The following is a 21280-nucleotide window of genomic DNA, read 5'->3' as shown; positions in this document are numbered from 1 at the left end:
GATGCAATCACTACTTTTCATGGTCTGTTTTTGGTCCCCTCTACTACATTTGTGCTGCATGTGTGATAGATTCTTTGCTTGGGGATGAAAGGGGACTTGTCAATATAATGTAGTCTTTTTATAGCCTTGTCACAATTTGCTCATGCCCCATTTTTCTCTCTATGGTCCTTTCATGAAAACATGGATGTTTCTGAAAGCTGCTACAGGGTTTATCGATGACAATGACATTACCATAACAAACCTAGACTGGAGTCAAAGTATGTTTGAATGGAAAAGAAGAAAAAAAGAGATAAAAATGGATAAATTTTCATTTTTAAATTGAAAATATTATAATTTTGTATGAAGATGAAAGTATATAATATTTTTTTAAAGTTTATTGACCTGTCTTTTATCCTTCAGACCCTTCCTACCAGATGTTTTTTTTTTTGTTTGCTTTTCTGAAATTTATAATCGATTTTGTTTTGATCTTCAAATAAAGAAAATTCAGCCTCTTACTTTTTTTTAAAAAAAAAAACTTGTCCCTAAATATTAAACTTGAGGATTTAAAAATAAAATTTTAAAAATAAAATTTTAGTCCTTTAAATTTAGTGCGTATTAAAATCATATATTTTTAAATGTGTGAAACTACAAGTTAATTCTTTTAAAATGAGGTACCAAAAGTAAATTTATTATAAATTTTAGGGATTAAAAACAATATTCTTATTTTTTTAAGGATGCTAGTTTAATAGAGAATATACACTGATTTATAATATGAGATCACAAGGCAAGAAAAATTTGAACCTATACCCACACAAATAAGTAAATAAATAAAACGTATTTTCAATTATTTTTCTTAGACTAATTGTGTTAATTCCATTAGTTCATGATGATACATCAGTATTTATAATTAAAACCGTACGAGTAAACAATTAAATTGTGTACCTATTTAAAAAATTATTATTATTATTGTTATTAAACGAGAGTTTATTTTTATTGAGACAAAAATAATTATTATTATTTTAATAGTAACTTGTATTAGATAATTTGAAATAATTTTCTTAAACTATCTTCGAATTAAGTTATGTGAAATTGTATTTTAGATACTAGATTTATACAATCTAAAACATATAATCTATAATATATTTTAGATTAAGTAATTTGAAGTCGTACTTAAAATTTTGAAATTGAAATCTATGATACAATTTTGAATATAAAGTTCTATAATAGAAACTCATTCGTTATCTTTCATCCTACGAGATGGCAGAATAAAAAGTATGTGATTGCAAAAAGAAAATATCCTTTGAATAAATGCCACAATTAATCCATCAACTCACAATTAATTCATGGTACGTGAATGGCTACATACAGACTCAAGAGCCTCAGTGAACAATGAAGAAAAACTTGCCATTGCCTGGAACACTCCAGGTAAACCAGTCTGAAGATTGTTGAGTGTCATAGCTCTGGTCACCTCAACAGCTTTCGAATGCCTCACCATTTCATCTTCAACACGTCTTTGGTAAGATGCTAGTTTCAGTTTCTTCTCAGCAAGAGGGTCTCTTGCATCCAAGCCTTGTCCATCAGCAGGACCAGACTCAGGAGGTGTTATGCCTACCATAGAATACGAGTTGTAAAACTTCCTTTCTATGCTTCTCAGAGATGAAGATTTCTTCTCAAGTTCCCTGGAGGCACTCTCAGTTCTCTTCTGAATCTTCAGCTCCTCAGATTGCTTCACTGATATCACATGCACAACGTTGATGAAGCTCTTGATTGCTTCTGAAGCAACTGTGTCCGGAACACGGTCGAGGGCAAGTTTCCATTCATCACAGAAAGAAAACACATGAGATGATTCACTGTTATTGTTGCTGCTGCTGCTGCTGCTGTCATTTTTTACTGGAATAAGGTTCAACTTGAGCCAGCCATGCAGAGAAAGGATGAACTCACGTTGAAACTTTATCAGGCGGCAGAAACTGGAATGCCAAGCTGACACAGCTGATTCAAGATCCCTTGTTGCCTGCTTGTGTGATTTAGATGTTGAGTGACCTTTGGATGATTGGTTCACAAGCCCACGGACTTGCTGCACAATGTTGCTTTGGATTTCATGGTACTCATGCATTGATTTCCACATATACATGATTCTGCATTTAGTATATAATTAATATCACAAACAACGTAGCTCTGATACCAGGAAATGGACTTTTAAGTCTAACTTAATTTCACAAAACTAACTTAATAAAATGAGATTTGCATCCACTTGTATACTATAAATTGACTTTATTTCTGGTTAACATACACTTTCAACACAATTATTTTTAACTCAAAACTTTGGAACCATAAAATATTGTTATTACTTTTAACTCAAAACTTCGAAGCCATGGATTTAGACTCACTTATTATTCCTGACAGTTTTATGCTTATGCAGCCTCTATGTAACATGATTTACAGCATTTTAGCTGAGTTCTCAGCTTGACATTTTTTATGGATTACTCAGTGACTTTTAGTTTCTCAATTTACATCACTTTAGTTTCTGCATTGAAGGAAATCAAAGAAAGTCCTGACAATGTAAAACTAGTCTGCTATTAAAAAAATGTGACTAAAGTGATGATATTAACATATACGGAAGTAGTTATTTAACATTTTCTTAGTTTTAAAGAGTAATATAAAAGCCTGTAAAACTAGAGTGAAGGTTTACCTCTTTTTAAGGAAAGAAGACAACATTTTTAAATAAATATATTAAGATGTTTTCTTTGCATTAAACATGTGTAGTGATAACAAACACAAGTCACAGGAACCTATAAAAATGCCTAAACAACTTGGTTATCAAACTTTTACTGAAGTTTGGATTGTAACTACATGATATGATCACAACCACTGTTCTTTACCAAGAATCATGCTTCCATATGCTTCCTTGAATCCTCCAATTTCATGCATATTTTGCATAATTGGCCCCTACTAATGATCTGGAAATAGTACCAGAAGGTAAGTGATTTTTGTTTGATTCTCTTTATAATCATTCTGTGGTCCATGGGATTGAAAATCGAAGTGTGAAACCAAGTTTCACGTTGAATAGAAAAATGAAAGATCCATTAATCCATTATCTTAAGGTTTTGGATAAAGAATGATGTCAATCTCTTGTGTGATTAGATTCAAATCTAATTAGTATCGTGTAAATCCATTAAAATATAGTAAATTTAAGGTAAGATAATGATTTGATTATGTGTGACATGAAGATTGATTGGAACCATGTATAAGTGGTGATCAAGAATTACCTAATAAATTCTCCCTTGAAACATGTCAAACAGTTAATTAACAGTTAACAATACTAAGGGCTTTATCTTAATACAATAATTGTTTTAACATTTCTGACCCCTCAGTAAATAATTTTTACCAATGTATGAAGCCTTAACGTCTTAAAAAGGCACAAGATTTTGGCAGGTAAAGTAGTGGGCCAAGACTGTGTTACAGATGCTGGGCAGTAGTTGGAAAATTGGTACAAACAAGAGGCACATGCACTACTTATGCAGGCCTGAGGAAGGAAGTGATGTACTATAGCAGTAAGCTATATTGCTTCAACCACCACACTATATGTTTTATATTATTTTATGAATAAATAAAAAATTGCATTATTAAATTTATTAGACCTTCAAAATCCTTAAGTAACCGTAATATAATTATTATAGGATTTGAAAAGGGAAACAGTGTTTAATTATCCTTTAATTCATGAGCACAAATAAACAGTGAAGAAATTGTATAATGAGCAGACATACCCACGGCAGAGATCAACAAGCTGAGGAACGAGATCAGCATCCCTAAGGCCATTAATGGCAGCTGAGGTGGTGGATACAGCTTGAGATGTAACAACAATTAATGACTGCAACCTTGTTATGGAAGCCTTGGTCTTATCTAGCTTTGCTTCATCACCATCTTTGCATTCTAGACTCTGCAGAGCTGACAGTTTCTTTTCATGTTCAATCTTCACACATTCTCTTGCCTAAACATGCAGAGCAAGGAAAATACAGCAGCATGCATCAGCACACATCTTCCAAAACTCCACCATTTTGGCTAAAAGTAAATGCAACTTCACCAACCACCTCACTTCACTTTGGTTAAAGGACACCCTAAGCTAAGACACTACACATGAATCAAAATTTTCAAACATCCAACATCTTCTACAATCTATACATTACTTTTCTATCCATTTTTAGACAGACATATTACATGTATAATTTTATAAGACAACATTTTTGCCCCTCTTTTGGACAACCAACAATTCATCACAATGTGAACTGTGAATCACATGTGGCGAAAATTTAGGCATCTACTCCTTTTGAATTTAACAATTTTTCTTGTGTTTTTCTTTCTCTAATATTATTGAAATTCTCGTATCGAAATATGTTCGATTTATAATATAAAAATAAGGCAAATTTATAATATATAAGTGAATGTATATTTCATTCTGTAAATCTATTTTATAAGATTAAATTAGATTTAGAGTCAACTTCTTAACATATTAATAAAGTTATATTTATAATATACAAGTGGACGTAAATATCATCTTATAAACTGTTTTTTGGAATTGAGTTAGGTTTAAATATAATTTATTTTTAGTGTAATATATTATATTTTTTAAAATTTTTAGTTATTTAATCTTTGTAAGTTGATTTTATGTTATAAAAAAGTATTTCATAGAATTAGTAAAAGAAACCACTCTACACGTGATGCACAACTCGTATCTTATTTTGCTTTAAATTGAATTTATTTTGGCTAAAATATATATTATAAGTTTAACATTTTTAGACACAGGGGTACTTTAGACATTTAATACGGACACAGTAAACAATGCACAATTTAGTCAAATACACTGAAGTGGCTCGTTGGAACCCATCAAGTATAATAATTATCCAAGTACCATGGGTCCCACTGTCAATCCACCAAAGTTTTATTAAATTTTATATTAGTTTTAAATAATTTAAAAATATTTTAATCAAAAGCTATTACATTATGTTTTCTATACGAAATCAAATACTAAGATATTTAAAAATGAAAAGATTTATCTAAGTTCTTTATGGTTTGCGCAACTTCTTAGCAATAAAAAAATTGCACTTGTAAGAAGACAAAAATACCCCGGAGCAAATCAGAAACTTACCTTCACTTCCTGATACAGCTTCTTCTCCCAAGCCAAAAGGCGTTCCAAAGTGGAACCCAGGCTCTTTGAACCGCCCGGTCCGTCCAACGAACCGGCGTCGAGCCGGTACTTAACCACCAACGGCGGTTTAGAGGTCCAACTCGAGCTTAACTTGCTGAGTACACTATTTGAATGGTAAAGTGTTTCTGCATTCGATGTTTTATAGAATTATGAGGAAACTAATTATATAAAAATTAAATTTTATATTTCTTTGTAGCATTAGAGAAGAAGTATCATTGACAAATTCATAATTAGAAAAAATTACTTTTAATATCTATGTTTAAGAATTATAAATAACGTGCGTAAGAATTAACATGAGATATTTATGAAATAAAGAAAAGTTTTTATAATTAATAATAAAACTAATAATTAAATTAAATATATTTTATGAGTTTATTAAAAAATTTGACTAAAACGAATTAATTTAAAATTTTGGCGCACTTTCACAGAAGCCAAATTGAAGAACACGAAAGCCTTACTCCTCAATTGCTTAAAACTCCGATCAAGGTGCGCTCTGCTAACCTCGAGCATCTCCGATAACTGATCTCCGGCCACTGCAGCTTTCTCAAAATTCTCCTTAACCGCTTCCACTATCTCTTTCAAATCCCTATGTCTCACCGCTACCTTCGCCTCCGCCACGTCATCGCTGACCTTGTTGTTCTTCGCGCCCGGAGCATAGCCTCCGGCGACATACTGTGCCTTGGACGGTGAGGTGACTCCGACGCCTCCTTCCTCATGCTCAGACGAACTCGAGGAACTGTAACGGTCCTCCCACTCGCTGCACCGAACCTCCTCGCGCTCCGTCTGAACCTGTTCATGTAAGTATTTCTCTTCAGATTCCGTTTCTGTTTCGGAAATCTCTGGTTCTGCCTTTTGTTCTTGTTCTTGTGAATCGATGTTTGTACTGTTATCATTTTTGCGATTGCGTTGAGAGTTTGAACGGAACGGATTGTACATCGATTCAGATTCCGATTCCGACGTTTCGAAATTCGGCGTTGTTTGCAGTTTGTGGTTTTGGCGTTGGCGAAAGTAATCGGAGCCTGGAGGAGAAGGAGGAGGATAGAAATTCTCCCAATTCCAAACGGAAGAGGCTTGTGAAGTAGGCGTGGATTGAGCTTGGTGCGCGGTGGCGAAGAAATTCGAGTATTCGCTTCGCGGCGAGGAGAAGAGGCTCGATTCGGAGAGTATGTGAGGGAGCTTCGGCGGCGGTTTGCGGCGGCGAGTGACGGCGGGAAGAGGAGGTTGTGGCGGATGTGAAGTAGGTATGGGTTCAGGTTGTTGTTGAGCGGCTGAGAAGTTCGAAAACTGGCTTCGAGGCGACGAACAGGGGCTCGATTCGGAGAGAACGTGAGGGAGTCTCGACGGCTGTTGACGGCGGCGCGTGACGCCGGAGGTTACTATGCGAGGGAGTTTAGGGCTAGCTGAAGCGGCGGCGGAGGGAGGAGGACGTGATGACGATTGGGAAATATTGGTGGTTTTGTGAAGGAGGACGGCAGGGGTGTCTTCGGCGACTGTGAGGGGTTCGGCGGCGGCGAAAGTGTAGAGTGCAGAACCGGTGAGGCGGAGGCAGTGGCAGTAGTCGGAATGCGCTGCCGCTAGGTGGTGGCGCGCATAGACAGCATCTTTCATTAAACGATGCCGCTCCTTGCAGCGCATCACGGTTTCCTCGTTGTCCAGCTTCGATGCTGTGCAACCCATTTTTGGCGCGTATACCGTATACTATACTCGTAATGCTACGAGTACCTACAGAAATTAGTTAAATAAAAATATATAATGTGTTGTTTTCCGAATTGGAAAACAACGGCGGTGGTGCTGGGTTTAAGGGTGGCGAAATGTGAAGGGGTTTTGGAGTGGAAGAAGAAGTAGTGGCTGGTGTAAGAGTTTTGGTGTGGTGGTCATGTCAATTTCTCTTTTTCTTGTTTTTCTACTGTGTCATACAATTTTTTTATCTGAGTGTGTGATAGCTGTGGTTGTTTTGTTTGTTTGTATGTAAAAGCCCTTTGGTTAAAGTCTAAGAACACTGTTTTTCTGTTGTTTGTGTGGGGTTTTGGTCCTAATAAAGTAAAGAGGGAATGGCTCGTTTAATCATGTTTTCGTTCGTGCGATCATTGACCATTTATCTTTTTAGTGAGATATCCAATATAAATAATTTCTGTAATGATATACCTAACATGTCATTGTTCTGGATTTAATGCTCCAGTTCTTTGATAATGTTTCAAATTTTTTAAATGAAAAATTATTTGAAAACTATATTTATTTAAGATTACCAATTAAATTCTTCAGCAGTATTAAGCAATTCATGATATTGATTGTAGTCGTGTAATATATAAACATTCATTTGTATAATTCTTGTTACAAATATTTGTAGAATGTATATTATTGATATTTTTATTTTTATTCTCATTTTGTCATTTTATTTATTTTACTTACATAATCTTTATTCATTTTAGGTATGAATTGATTTTTTTTTTTGTGAACAAGAGATTTTTTAACAATTATATTCACTTTTGTTTAATATATCTAACTCTTGTACATTTATAATATTTTCAATTTTTTTTATCACGTTAGATTATCTATTATATTTCTTTCCTTTTCTTTTTCTTATCTCTATTGACATATACATTTAATGATATATAATTAAAAAAGTTATGCTGAATAAGGGTACTATTTTGTTTTTGCTGTGGGGTTGGCTTCGTATAAGGATTATTGGAGAGACTGTGCGACTTGGGAATTAAGATAGAAAAGAATGTGTAAAGTGTTAACTACTTTTTTCTTTTTTAAGAAAAAATAAACTTTTTTCTCCACTTCAATAGATTGAAGCTCTAGCTTTATTGGATCTTTTTCGGACATCCTGAAAGATGAAGCGAGCGATAAAATTGTTGTATTTTTTTCTTTTTACCATCAAATTATACATATTATGGGGAAAACAATAATAAAAAAATAATCAAACAAGGTTTGGAAAGTAAAACAATATTAAGATAAAAAAACATATAAGTTCCATTAAAAGAAATTATTTTCAAAATATAAATAACTTACTAAATAAATAAAAAACTATTAAAAAATCTATATTGCCAAAACATAGATTATTGTTTTATTAAAATTTTATTTATTAATTTTATCTACAATATGATGAAATGCTTTATTAAACCATTTTCTATCTAAATTAATTGACTTTCTAATGGAAAGATGAGTTGAACTATATATGATGAAAAATAAAGAAACAGCTAAATTACAAGACAAAATATTAGTGATTGGTTGCTAACTTGGGTCCACTTTACACCTCAGGTGGACAAAGTGACATATTACCTTTTAAAGAAAAAAAAGAAAGAAAATTCATTAAATGCAATACATTCAATACAATGTTAATAATCACCAATTGACTAAGAATAGAAAAAGATAGAAACTGCTGAAAGTTATCTGGATTGTAGGGAGAGAGCATCGGACACTTTGGATCCCTTTCGGATCCAATATCACAAATATAGTACCATCCGAATTTAATATTTAAAACCTACGTCTGTCCTTTAACTAATTGGATAGTTTAGATTCGGATAAGTCGGTTTCGAGGAAAATATAAACCAAATAATCTAATTTATTAAAGGTTAAACTCCTTTAGTTATCTTTGTTTATGTAAGTTTTTGTCCAATTCGAACTTTGTTTTTTTTAAATCTCCAATTGAGTTCTAAATAGTATTAATTTAAATCGATTGGGACCTTGTTGTTAAATTAGGTTAACGGGGTTAAATTGTTGACCTGAGATGTTTATGTGACTAGCTTTTTTTAACTTGGCATTCACACAGTTCTGTACATGGAATTTAAGAATATTTAATAATTTAAAATTAGAGATTTTTAATGTAAAATGTAATTAAGGTTTGTTGGTGGATTTTAAATTAACCCTAAATCCTAATTACATGGGGGCAAAGCTATGCGTCAGTGGTGCCGTCACCGTAGTCTTGCCGCCAACCATCTCACCGTTACGGCCAACCACAATGCTCATCTCGCCAGACCACCCAAAGCCATCACCTAACCCTAATTCGCGCCACACTATCAAGCCAACACCATTGTTGTTCATCTTCACGGCCACGCAAAGACCACTCAACGGTCGACGAAATCGTCGCGAGAGACCTCCATCGCTAATCCATCTTCTTTCAGCCTTCTTCAAGAACAACAAACCCTAAATCCCTAAATCGGAACAACAAAAAGTAGGGAAAGAAACTTGGAAAAGAAAGAAAAAAGCGAAGGAGAAAGAGATAGAAAAAGAGAATTCTTGTTGAAAACGACAGCAAGGAATCGTACTTGAGAGGATCCTCCAAGAAAAACTTCAACTATGCAGCGCGCTGAGCAGAGGGCCACTCCAACGGGAATCTGCACGAACCCTATCGGCATCTCGCAGCACTGCCCAATATCGAATCATAGTCAAACCCCTGCACAGTTAAACCCTCTAGTGACCGACCCGGCAGCCTTTGCACCGTCGCATGACATATCGCATTTGCCCGACCACAATCCCCAAGGCACGACTCCAAGGCGTATGACGGGACAGACCCCGAAACCACCTCTTTGTTGACGGATATGGAGCGTGGGAGAGGGATTTGATTGTGCTTTATCTCGGAGGCAGGGGAGTCGAGGAGTAGGGTAGGGGCCAGGGGTGCGAGAGTCTTCGCGGAGGAACGTCTCCTCATCAGAGAGCTCGTCGAGGGAGGCACAGGAGCCAAACCCAAAGAAGCAGGTGAGGTAGACACTAGAGGAGGGAGATAGAAGCTGGATTTTTATGAAATATACAATATAAAAAATATTGACACGTCAACTTTCTACCTCAGCAAAAACTTAACCTTGTTAACCTAATTTAAAGACTCAATTGATTCAAATTAACACTATTTAGGACTGGAGATTTTAAAATGACATAGATCGAACTGAAAAAACCTACATAAATAGAAATAACTAAAGGGTTTAACCTTTATTAAAAAGCATGGATGGAAATATGGTTAGGATAGAGGAGAAAATCATTGGTCTTGGCGGCTATGTCGGGAGAGATGACTGCGTCTTCTCCAATGATCCTTCGTGCCACTGATGGAGATGGAAACGATAGAGAATGAAGTGCGACGACAAATAATTAAGGTTTTTTTTTCTAAAAGATGGAATCAAGATTATAAATGATCAATTTGAGGAAATCTTAATTCTTTTATGGATTAAATATGTTTTTTTTTTCTAAACTATCAAACGAATTTGTTTTTAATCCCTCTTTTAAAATAAGATACATTTTATTCATTCTATTTAAAAAAAACTGTTAATTTTTTATCCTTCCACTGTTAGTTTTGGAAGACTAAAAATTAAGGTTTTTTTGAAGGATTAACTGATAACTTTTACTTATTTAAATGTGTTGATCTAACTCTGTAAAGTATTAAGCAATGTACATACATTATTGTTCATATCCCTGGCTTCTATTCATAATTAGATGACAGATTAACCAAGGGAATTTCTTTCAATTAGAAAATACGGGATATGTAATTATTCTGAAAAAATTCACTAGAGAATCAAAATCAAACAGACATGCTGAAGAGAAACAAAAAAATAATAATTAATCATAGTTGGCTGGTTAGTATCGGAGTGATTTAGCAACCTCAAAAAAATGTGCAACATTCTCCTCAGGCGTACCTACTTTAATTCCATGACCAAGATTCAAGATATGTTTCCCTCTACCTGCTTTTTTCACAGTATCATTTATCCTATCAGTGATGAACACCACGGTCCACATTTCCTTGGACAGCTATATTTGGTCCCAGTCGCCTCCTACCATCAGCCATATCAACTGTCCAATCCAAGCTAATTACATCCACTCCTGTCAAGGCTAGTCTTTCAAGCAAGCCCCCAGATCCACTAGCATACAGGATCAAAGGGAGATTTGGATGGCTTTTCTTCACAGCATCGATAATCTGATTCAAGTAAGGCAAACTGAATTCTTCAAAATCCACTGGACTAAGTTCTGTTGCCCACTGGACTAGCTTGGTATTGAATGTATCTTACCATTGACGTTGTAAACTTTTGCAGTAAAGAGTGCAGGATCTGTGGAGAAATCACTGTTTTATAGTGATACGAGATAACGAAATAGTGCAAATTTGCTAGTATTAAGAATTGGTTTTTAATCGTAATGAACAAAATTTATTTTGGAAATGTACACAAAATAGAGTTGAAGAAAAACCTAAACAATTATGGTAACATGAACCGTACTAATTTCTTCCATTTCAACCAGAACTAATTTTCTAACTAATGACCAACTTAAGGATTTGTTAATCATCTGGATTGATCAGTATATTTCAGGATACAAAAATGCTGAAAAAAACGGATTTAAAACATAAGAATGTAAGCGAGTTTCCATGGGCAACAACTTTAGTGAGCTTGAATGATAAGGGAAGATGGCTGAAGATTACCTTGGACTCAGAAAGCCAATCTTTTTATTTCTGAGAAGTTTTTAGATGAACCACCTTCAACCACATATGATGCCAGAGTGAACGGTGCCCCAACAAAACCAAGAACTGCAGCTGTATCATTCACATGCAATCAACAGTTCTGCATTCAATGATATACACAAAATAATGATAAAGAAACAATAACAAGATATTTGGGTCTCCATGAAGCTCCATTATTTACTAATACATAAAACAACTTTATAATGCAAACGGAAAATGAAGATTAACCCAATATATTAATACCACCAGCATGGTAGACAGTTCAATAAAATATATAATTCTGAGTTTCAATATTATATGTTCCCCCTAGTACCACATGACGTATGCCTAATCACCTTTCTCCATCATTCCATGTTATTACAGCCCCCAACCAATTAACATCCTTAAAATACTGAGAATTCCCTTTTAATCACAAAATATACAGAATTTCATGTTTTATGGTATTGGACAAAACATGCATATTTCAGGTATAAAAAGGAAGTGGGGTGTAAAACGAACAAAAACAGAAATGCAACGGAACATAGCACCAGTCAGACCTCTTTTCTCAATATTGTCAGTGCTTCACCAATGTATAGAACTGATTCTTCAGGAACAAACTATCTCATTTGATTGACCTGGGCATCTGTGTGAATAGGATCAAATATAACAGGACCCTTACCCTTCACAATATCAAAGGGTATATTCATTCCAAATATAATGAACAATATAAAGTTAAAAACTATCACTTGTATATATTTTTTTACTTCAAAAACAGGTAGAAAAGACGACTTTAAGCTAACTTCATGTAAAGAGTGTACGAGTTGTAGTAATCTTTTTGAGATGTATGTAATTTCCATGAATAAAAAAAGAAGCTAATTTCATATTTAATAATGGTTCAATTTTTTCCATGAATTTTTAACTTATTTTTTATGCACCATGAATATCCTTATAGGATATTATCACAGTACCAATCTTTGTTTCAAGTATTTAATGCAAATGGACAAGTATAACTCAATTTCTCGACCACTAATTAGAATACTCCTATATTATATGATCCATGTGCCTTTTTTCTTATATATTTTTCTTATACTCCTATTTTTTAAATAATTCATCCTTTAGCGTTTATTGTGAGCAATATCTGGGTCCACACGACTAACAACGATGATTCCAGAATAAGATATCACCCCTCAAAAATTACAGCAGAGGCACTATACGTTTCAACCTTTTAAAACTAAAATACCACTCAGCCTACATCTTTGAAGAAAATCAATGGAATTTGGATTCAAATCATTGTTTATCCTGTCTCTGCATCTTTACCCTATGTAATATCCCTCAACTTCAAAATACAGAAAAAACTCAACTTTACATAGAAGGAATATAACTCTAGTTTCATGTCCATGTTTTGCCATACATAGTAGATTTCACAAGTTTCTGGTATTTACATATTAGTAGAGATGGAGATGGAAACTTGCCTGAGTGTAATTATACATGTAGTGAATGTTAAAAAACCATAGAATATATAGTAATAGAATAGTAATAGTTTCAAGGCAGAATCATTTCATCAAAATTGAATGATATGGATAATTTGTACCTTGACAGCAGCAGAAAGAAATCTATGAGCTATTGACTCCATTCCATCCTCCTCTGTCACAATTCCCTGCAAATAAAATGGGGCAATCAGCAAGGGAAAAAGTTTTAATCATGTCTGAGTTATTCATAATATTACATACTATATCTACTACATAAAATAGGTCAAAATATAGCCATAAATGGCCAAGTTATCAAATTGGGGTTCCCCACAAAAATGAAGGGGAAAGTCATTTTGTATCCCTAATTCCCTTTGAGAGAAAAGTTAGCAAAACACTATGATAGGGGGTAACAGTCACGTAAGTTCCACTACGTACAAGTGAAGGAACAATTCGGATTGCAACCAACATGGATTATACCCAATAATAGTGTCTCAATAGCATTTGTCCTCCCTGTAATAGATCTAGAGCACGAATTGCAGCAAAAACAAACTGCTTGTTTTCTTAACCAAAGAATGTGAACAGTTTTTTTCTAAATCTATTTTCACAACCTTTCTGTTATCTTCTTAGGTTTGACAATGTCTTAATTCAGCTCAATTCTCCTAAACCTTTTTTTTATCTTATTCTTTGTCTGGTCGATCGATCGAGGGAAACTTAGAAGGTTCATTTGGTTATGCTTTTTTTTTGTTGGTTGAAGATGATTATGTGGTTGAGTCCACAGCTTGTGAATGATGATGTTTTGATTTTTGTGATGTCTTATATTGTTTCAGGGAATTGCATTCTATTTTGTATATATTTGCGTTGGAACTTTTGTATATGCGTTTTTTTAACGGTTTTTTTGTTTCTCATTCTCAAGGAGAGCATTTGAATTGAGCATCTTCTCTGAAGCCATTTTTTGGTTGCGTTTCGCGTGTTTTTGGTGGCTTCTCGTGGAGGTTGAAGGACTCCAGTGAAAGAGTGGTGCAATTATCGTGTTGGTAATACGTGTTAGAATTGGTGCTGGTGGTTTTTTATTTGAAGGTTAGAAAAATCGGAGAGAGAATCGGGGTGCTTATTTTTGTGTCTGAGGGTTTGTGCTTGAGAATGGGGTAAATAGGGAATGTGTTGATGCAGAAGTATGAATTTGGGAAACTATTAGGGCAAGGAAACTTTGCAAAGGTTTACCATGCAAGGGACCTCAAGACTGGGGGAGAGTGTTGTCGTTAAGGTGATTGAAAAGGAGAAAATTTTAAAAATTGGGTTGGTGGATCTAATGTTTTGAGGATGGTGATCATTAAGAAGGATGGAGGGCTACTGAAATTGGAGAAATCAAAGGCAGGTAGAAAAGAACCGCTTTTCATTGATGTTGAAATATTTGAAGTCGCTCCATCTTTCCATTTGGTTGAGATGAAATCTGGCGGTGACACATTAGAATTCCAGAATATAGTGAAGGAAGATTTAAGACCAGCTCTCAAAGATATTGTTTCGCTTTGTATGGTTTTTAATTGATAAATTTTCAGGGATCTTAAGGTTAGAATTATAAGGCTGAAAAGAAAGTATCGTTCTTTCAAAATATTTTTCTAGCTACAAAGTTTTTCAACGTAATTTCATGAAAGTCTCTGTGAACTTATGATACCATTCAAGTTCAAGTTACAGATGTCTGGTTTTTGAGATGATTCCCTTTTTTCACGTTAATAGCAAAGCAATCCCTTGATTGCTCAAGCAATATACTCGTGTTAGCTGATTCCAACGCTAAACTATACACAAGCTTCATCGTTGTGTCTCTGTATTATGTTTAGATCGTATCATTGCGAAGGACATGGATATTTTCATCACCAAATTAAAATAATTTGTAAAAAATGTAATCCAACGTGTTCTTCGTAATTGATACATTTCGTTGGTATATAAAGTGACAAACATTGCATTTTCACTTGAAATTCCATCAGCAAAAGCTGAAAAAGAGAATACTAACATCACAAACATTTTACAATATAGCACACATGGTGTGGTGAATACTAAGATATTAGTTTATACATTCATAAATTCTACATAAACTTGTGTATCTGAATTTATTTGGCTCCAGCTTCACTTAAAGGTGGAACCAATTAAATTCAATATAGAATCATTCATCAGTTTGTAGTAGAATCTGAAGTAAGTTTAAGCTTCATATCACATTATTGGTTATTTGTGGTGGCCTAGAACCCTAATAGCTAGTTTTCACACTTGTAAACTAAGAGAAACGTCCAAAGTTTGGTTCCCCTCCATTTGAACACAAAGACTCTCTTTTACCCTTATTGATTCCCTCTTATAAATGTACCTACTTGAAACCTAAAAAAAACCCACCAAATTGATACTTGACATGACCAACAAAAACCCATAATAGTAGTCCAAGTAAGAATCATTCAAGTTGTTCCTTATCCAGCTCTTTTTGTCACCCCTTCCTGATATTTTATCGGCCATTGTCACCAAAAAGTTGTTCAAGAAGTTCCCAACACCTATCCCACTAGTCTCTGCATGTCTTTAGGGGATTGATCATAGAAGAATTCTAGTAATCCAACAGCATTAAACACATATGCTATCCCTATTAATACATACTGAGGCATCAGCCAAAATATACTCATGGGGACAATATCTTCAGGTCCAACTACGTGGTTCGCACTGATAACATGCATTCTTCTAACTTTTACTGCATAAGCAATTGCAATGGCTATGATCTTGATTGAAATCCAATCCCAAGCCTTTGAAGCAATGTGATTCCTCTAGGATGACCAATTTTCTGGCGCATAAACGGTACAAAAAATGATCGTACATTTGCATTTAGAGAAGCATGGAAAGTGTCACAAAGCTTCCAAGAAAGGCTGAAGGAATTCTAAAATGAGGTCCAAGGTTTCTGTCCAAAGTGGTTCCTTGTTTCACAAAAAGAGTGTTGATTTATGCCCAAATGGTGCTTGGAATCAGTGTCACGAGCCATATAAGGGCCATACCAAAGATAAGTTTAGAGCCTTTCTACTTGGGTTACTGTCAGCGATATCCTTTTGGAACTAGTACTGTCTTCTTTAATAGCAACCTTGTCCAAAAACCTGCACACAAGTTTTCAGTTTCTAACAAAATTAATATAAGTAAAAAATATTGTCTTTATGTGGCAGTGGAATGTTCCAACATGATCCAAACTTTTGCCGATGAATGTGCCCTATGTGTCTCTCTATGTACCAACAATTCAAATAGAGACTATATCGTGTTTTTCATGCAATAAGTGATAGCTATTGTTTTTAGTAACCTCCAAGGTCACAATTTGGTTGAAAGATAGGGACTATGAAAGAAGACAGATAGTGTGAACTGTGCACATAGAAGAAATTTAATGACTCACTAGATTCTGTGTCAAATTGATGAGTTGGACAAAGGATGGAAAATGCCAAATTTTACTAGATGAGCTATTATTAATACACAAGAATCTTTAAAACATAGAAATTTTTGTGACGAGGAAAACAAAACATGACCTCATTTAGTTTCCGTGTGTGTATATATATATATATATGGATGTGTATTTATAAAAAAATAAAAGGTATAAAATATAAATAATCATATACGATAAAATTTCATATTTGAATATTTAAACCTTTCCTCGTTTTTTAATTATTAATCCAATATTTTTATTTTTAAAACCGGATACTAAATAGAAATTTATCTCTCGAAGGGTTTATATATTTTCACTCTAAGATGTTCATTTTCATTTTTAAATAACTAAACTTTATATCATATCATTATCATTTTTTCATTAGATATTGGTTGGATAAAGAAAAAACTATATTATAAATAATATGTATTTATATATGAGATAAAATATAGTTAAGTAAGCACATTACCCAAAATAAAAAAAAAAGGACCCCACAAAATATAAGAAAACGAAATCCTAGATTGGACAACTTGCCCTAGACATAGAGCACCTAACCCTATTCCAACAGATTCTTAAGAATCTCACCAAATTCAAGGCTACGCGTATAGCTATATCTACATATATATTCACAAGCAATCAGATTAAAACATCAAGATAAGAAAATGTGTAATAGTCTGTGGTAAGTGCCGTTTTAAAAATGCATGTTAAAATTTTTATTATATATAGTCTCGCTCTACCCAAGATTAATATGGTATACTTATTAACTTGTTTAATTTTCTTTGCTAAAAGTAAATTTTCATTTAATTTTTTAATATGCTCTAATTTAATTCCTATAAATTTCTTTCTTTTAATTCTTTAATTAACCTCCCAAAATATCTGTAGCAAGACCAAAAATTGTTTAATTGTAGGAGATGCAATGAAGCTCCCAATAACCTCTGAAGAACTATAAACTCTTTTAGGTTTGTGAAAGTTGTATTGTGTGGGGAACAACAATCTATAGAAACTAATGAAATTGCTTACTTCTAAAAAGCCAAACAGGGACCAAGATTATTTTAAGGATTACTAAAATCGATAACCACACTAGTAAAAAAAGCGCTTTTTAACGCGCCATATATACCTCGGTTTTACTAAAACCGAAGCATATAAAAATGCGGTGGTATTTTCGTAAATATTGAGTAGTTATATGCCTCGGTTGTATATTAACCGATGCCTATAAATTTTACTGTCTCGAGTAAAAGGCGAACCGAGGTAATTCCCTGTGACTGAAAGGCTTTAGGCACCGGTTTAAATTTGACCGAGGTAATATTCTGAAATTAGACACCGGTTTAAATTTAACCGAGGCAATACCCTAGGTTAAAACACGAATTTCTCTCTCGCACCCTGCACTCTCGCCCTCTGCCTCTGCCCTCTCGCCCTCTCGCCCTCTTCCCTCTCCCCCTCTCGCCTCTCGCCTCTCGCCCTCTCGCCTCTCGCCCTCTCGCCTCTCGCCTCTCGCCTCTCGCCTCTCGCCTCTCGCCTCTCGCCTCTCGCCTCTCGCCCTCTCGCCCTCTCGCCCTCTCGCCCTCTCCCCTCTCGCCGTCTCGCCCTCTCGCCCTCTCCCCTCTCGCCCTCTCGCCCTCTCCCCTCTCGGCCTCTCGCCTCCAGTTTCTCTTCTCCACCAAACCCCAACCTCAGGGCACGCCGCAAGCCGCGTTCATCCCTTGCCGCAAGTCGCCGTTCATCGTCACGGTAAGCCTTCTGCCCTCAAACATTCATAGATCTAAACCCTCCGTTAGGGTTTCTTCTCCTTTTCACCATTTCCCTTCGATTCCACCGATTAAAACCTTGTTTGCAGAGGCATGCGGGACAGAAGCCGGTGAAGGCTTCGTCGGGGTGGCGAGGCAGGAGGTGGAGGGACGGCGGGCCACGCCGCTGGGGGAAGAATAGAGAAACTTGGCTTTCTGTTTCACCATGTGCGAAGAGGAAAAAATTTGGCTTCTCTGACTTTCTGTTTCATCCATCTCTGAGTTTCTTCTGCTGTAATATTGCTTTTGAGAATGTAATTCTACTGCATTGCATCTGTAGAGAGAATTTTGACATTATGTTGTAATATTGTGTCTTTTTTGATTATGTTATGAAATTCTTCATTGTTTTAGATTTTTGAACTGTAATGGGAAGAAAATAGAATGAATGAATCAAGTTTGGCGTCACTGAACGAATGAATTTTGTTATCTGACTTCTTTCATTTTTAACGTTTTTAACGTTTTCAATCTGGGATATGGGATTCTGGGGTATTCTGGGGTTTGAAAATAGAATGAAAAAAAAATCCTACTACCTCGGTTTAGGTTCTAACCGAGGCCGTAGAGACCGAAAAAATAACCCGGTTTAGAACCGAGGCATAAGGGTTATCACTTTTTGCCTCGCCTGAATATGCCTCGGTTCAAAAACCGATGCCTATCAATGAAATTAACCGGTGCCGTATCGTTTTCCTGTACTAGTGCCATAGTTTTTTTTTATAAACAAAATATATATGACACATATAAATTTTTATATTCATTTAATATTTTTTAAAATATAAAAGTTTATTTATTTATAACTGTTTTACTTTTATACTTTAAATATAAAAATATGTCATCCTCTTCCTTCTTTAACTTTTTTACCTCTGCTTTTATTTACTTGTGTCATGGTATTTATGGGGAAACTTCAAAGATACTTTAACAATATTTTTAAAAGAGGATACGTAAATAATATTAAAATGTTAGTCAAAAAAATATTGTTAAAAAATTTCAATTTTCTGGTTATGTTTATATTTATAGCATTCTTTTACCTTTTTCTTCTTCTATTTTAAAACTGAGTTAAATATGTTTCGTTATTTTTAATTTGTTTTGAAAAATTAAGTTTTATTCTTAAATTTAATTATATATCTGTTTTTCTTTTATATTCTTCGAAAGTTGTAGAAATATCTTTTTCAATAACCTGTAGGCAGAAATTTTCTATTTGACAAATGGAGTTTTATATTAAATATAAAATTGTTTGTGGAAGATAATGTTTTACATAAATTTTATAAAATATAGAAACGGAATAGTTATATAGATTAGGTTAAGAATAAAATATAATTTTTTAAAATAGTTTTGAGACGGAAAATATACTTAATTTTCTAAATTTTTAACAATTTATCTTTTTCAACTAATACATATAAATATTATTTATGAAAGATAACATTTAAATATTTATTTTCTGTGTATTTGTAACAATTATTTAATATTTTTTATAATTTTTTATTTAATATAGTTTTAATATTATTAGAAAGAGTTAATACGGTTTCTTATGTTATATTAGAGTTAATATCGTTACATAATAGTTAGTATTTCACAAAGTAATATATTTATGTTTATGTAAAAGGAAAAATTTTCATATCATTTTATTAAATCATTTTCCAATAATATTAAAGTTAAAAATTAAATATGCTCTTAGTCTTTAAATTTAGAGATAAAATTAAAGTTCATAATTATATCAAATTTTAATACAAGTCTTCAAACCTTAAAAATAATAAATATATATATATATTTAAACTTAATAATATTAAACGATTTTTTCTTATTAAACAACATTCATCGTATTGACATCAATTCAACTGTGTCAAATAATATCAACAATTCAAACATCATTATAAATAATAAGTAAAAGAAAATTAATTTAATCAAAATAAAAAGATTATATTTATTCATTTTTAAAATTTAAGAACTAAACTGTAAACGGTGTCAAAATTAAAAATTTTACATCTAGATTTAGAAACTAAAATTATATTTATTTTTAAAATTAATCTAATGATATTTTTAATTTTTTAATAAATATTGAACAACATTGAATAAAAAAATATTAAACTATTACTACAAATACAAATACAGGAAAAAAAAGATTAAACATTAAAACTTTTCAACGATGACAATGTTCAAACTTTTCAAAATGGGTGAATAGTTGGTTGATGAGTCATTCTCCCTGCACCTCACCATCCTCATTCTGCATCTCCAAAAAAAACTATAATTCCAAAAGTGTCCTTTCACAGTCAACGAGGAGAGAGAAAAAAAATTTATTTAAAAAGATTAATAAAATTTGAAACCTATTTTACTTATCTTCTTCCCCTGCCGCATCTCACTCTGCCGCATCTCACTAAAACCCTAGATCTACACCCCCTCCTTCCTCCCTCTTTTTCTCTCCGTCCTCTCCTCTGTCTCTCTGTCTCTGGCATCCGCTGCTTTGCTCGGGTTCGTGGCTGGCGTCCAGGTTAGTATGTAATATATTTGTTTCCTGTCTCTTATGTGCTTGGTTGGGTTTGGGTAGTGATTGGGTTCGTGGGTCGTGATCTGATCGGATCGGAGCTCGCTGGAGGTGCACGCCGCAGTTGGAAGTGCGGCAAGGATCAGAGCCGCAGTTGGAAGTGCGGCTCGCTGGAGGTGCACGCCGCATTTGGAAGTGCGGCAAGGATTAGAGCCGCAGTTGGAAGTGCGGCTCGCTGGAGGTGCACGCCGCATTTGGAAGTGCGGCAAACGTACAGAACTGGACTTCGATGTGCGGCTCGCTAGGGTGCACGCCGCAGTTCGATCTGCGGCAAACGTACAGGACCGGACTTCGATATGCGGCAAAAAATGGCGTTTTTCGATAATTTTTTAATTAAACATTGATAATATATGTGATCTGCAGTTTTGTTTCTTTGAATTTGAATTGAATCTGTGTTTGAACTGTTCGTGTTGTTGCATGGTTATGATATTTTTTTTGAATTCTTTATATTTTTTTTTGAAATG

At 34.2% G+C, this 21280-nt stretch overlaps 1 protein-coding gene and 1 pseudogene across 1 annotated transcript; both read right to left on the bottom strand.

Annotated features, from left to right (window-relative positions):
* Positions 1-1228: 1228 nt before the first annotated feature.
* On the bottom strand, positions 1229-7288 carry LOC124836027 (nitrate regulatory gene2 protein-like). Its single transcript, XM_047311080.2, has 4 exons — positions 5641-7288; positions 5123-5307; positions 3744-3967; positions 1229-2114 (listed from the first exon to the last, which is right to left on the bottom strand). Exons 1-4 carry the CDS (start codon positions 6857-6859, stop codon positions 1316-1318), a joined length of 2427 nt encoding a protein of 808 aa, XP_047167036.1. The 5' UTR covers positions 6860-7288; the 3' UTR covers positions 1229-1315.
* Positions 7289-10708: 3420 nt separating this feature from the next.
* LOC148195679 (uroporphyrinogen decarboxylase-like) lies at positions 10709-18451 on the bottom strand (annotated as a pseudogene).
* Between the last annotated feature and the right edge of the window lie 2829 nt (positions 18452-21280).

Source organism: Vigna umbellata, chromosome 7 (genome assembly GCF_029865625.1).
Source record: "Vigna umbellata cultivar VRB3 chromosome 7, Vumbellata_1.0, whole genome shotgun sequence".
In the NCBI taxonomy this organism is placed as follows: Eukaryota; Viridiplantae; Streptophyta; class Magnoliopsida; order Fabales; family Fabaceae; genus Vigna; species Vigna umbellata.
The sequence above is the reverse complement of the archived record's forward strand: the minus strand, read 5'-3'. Positions and strand labels throughout refer to the sequence as shown.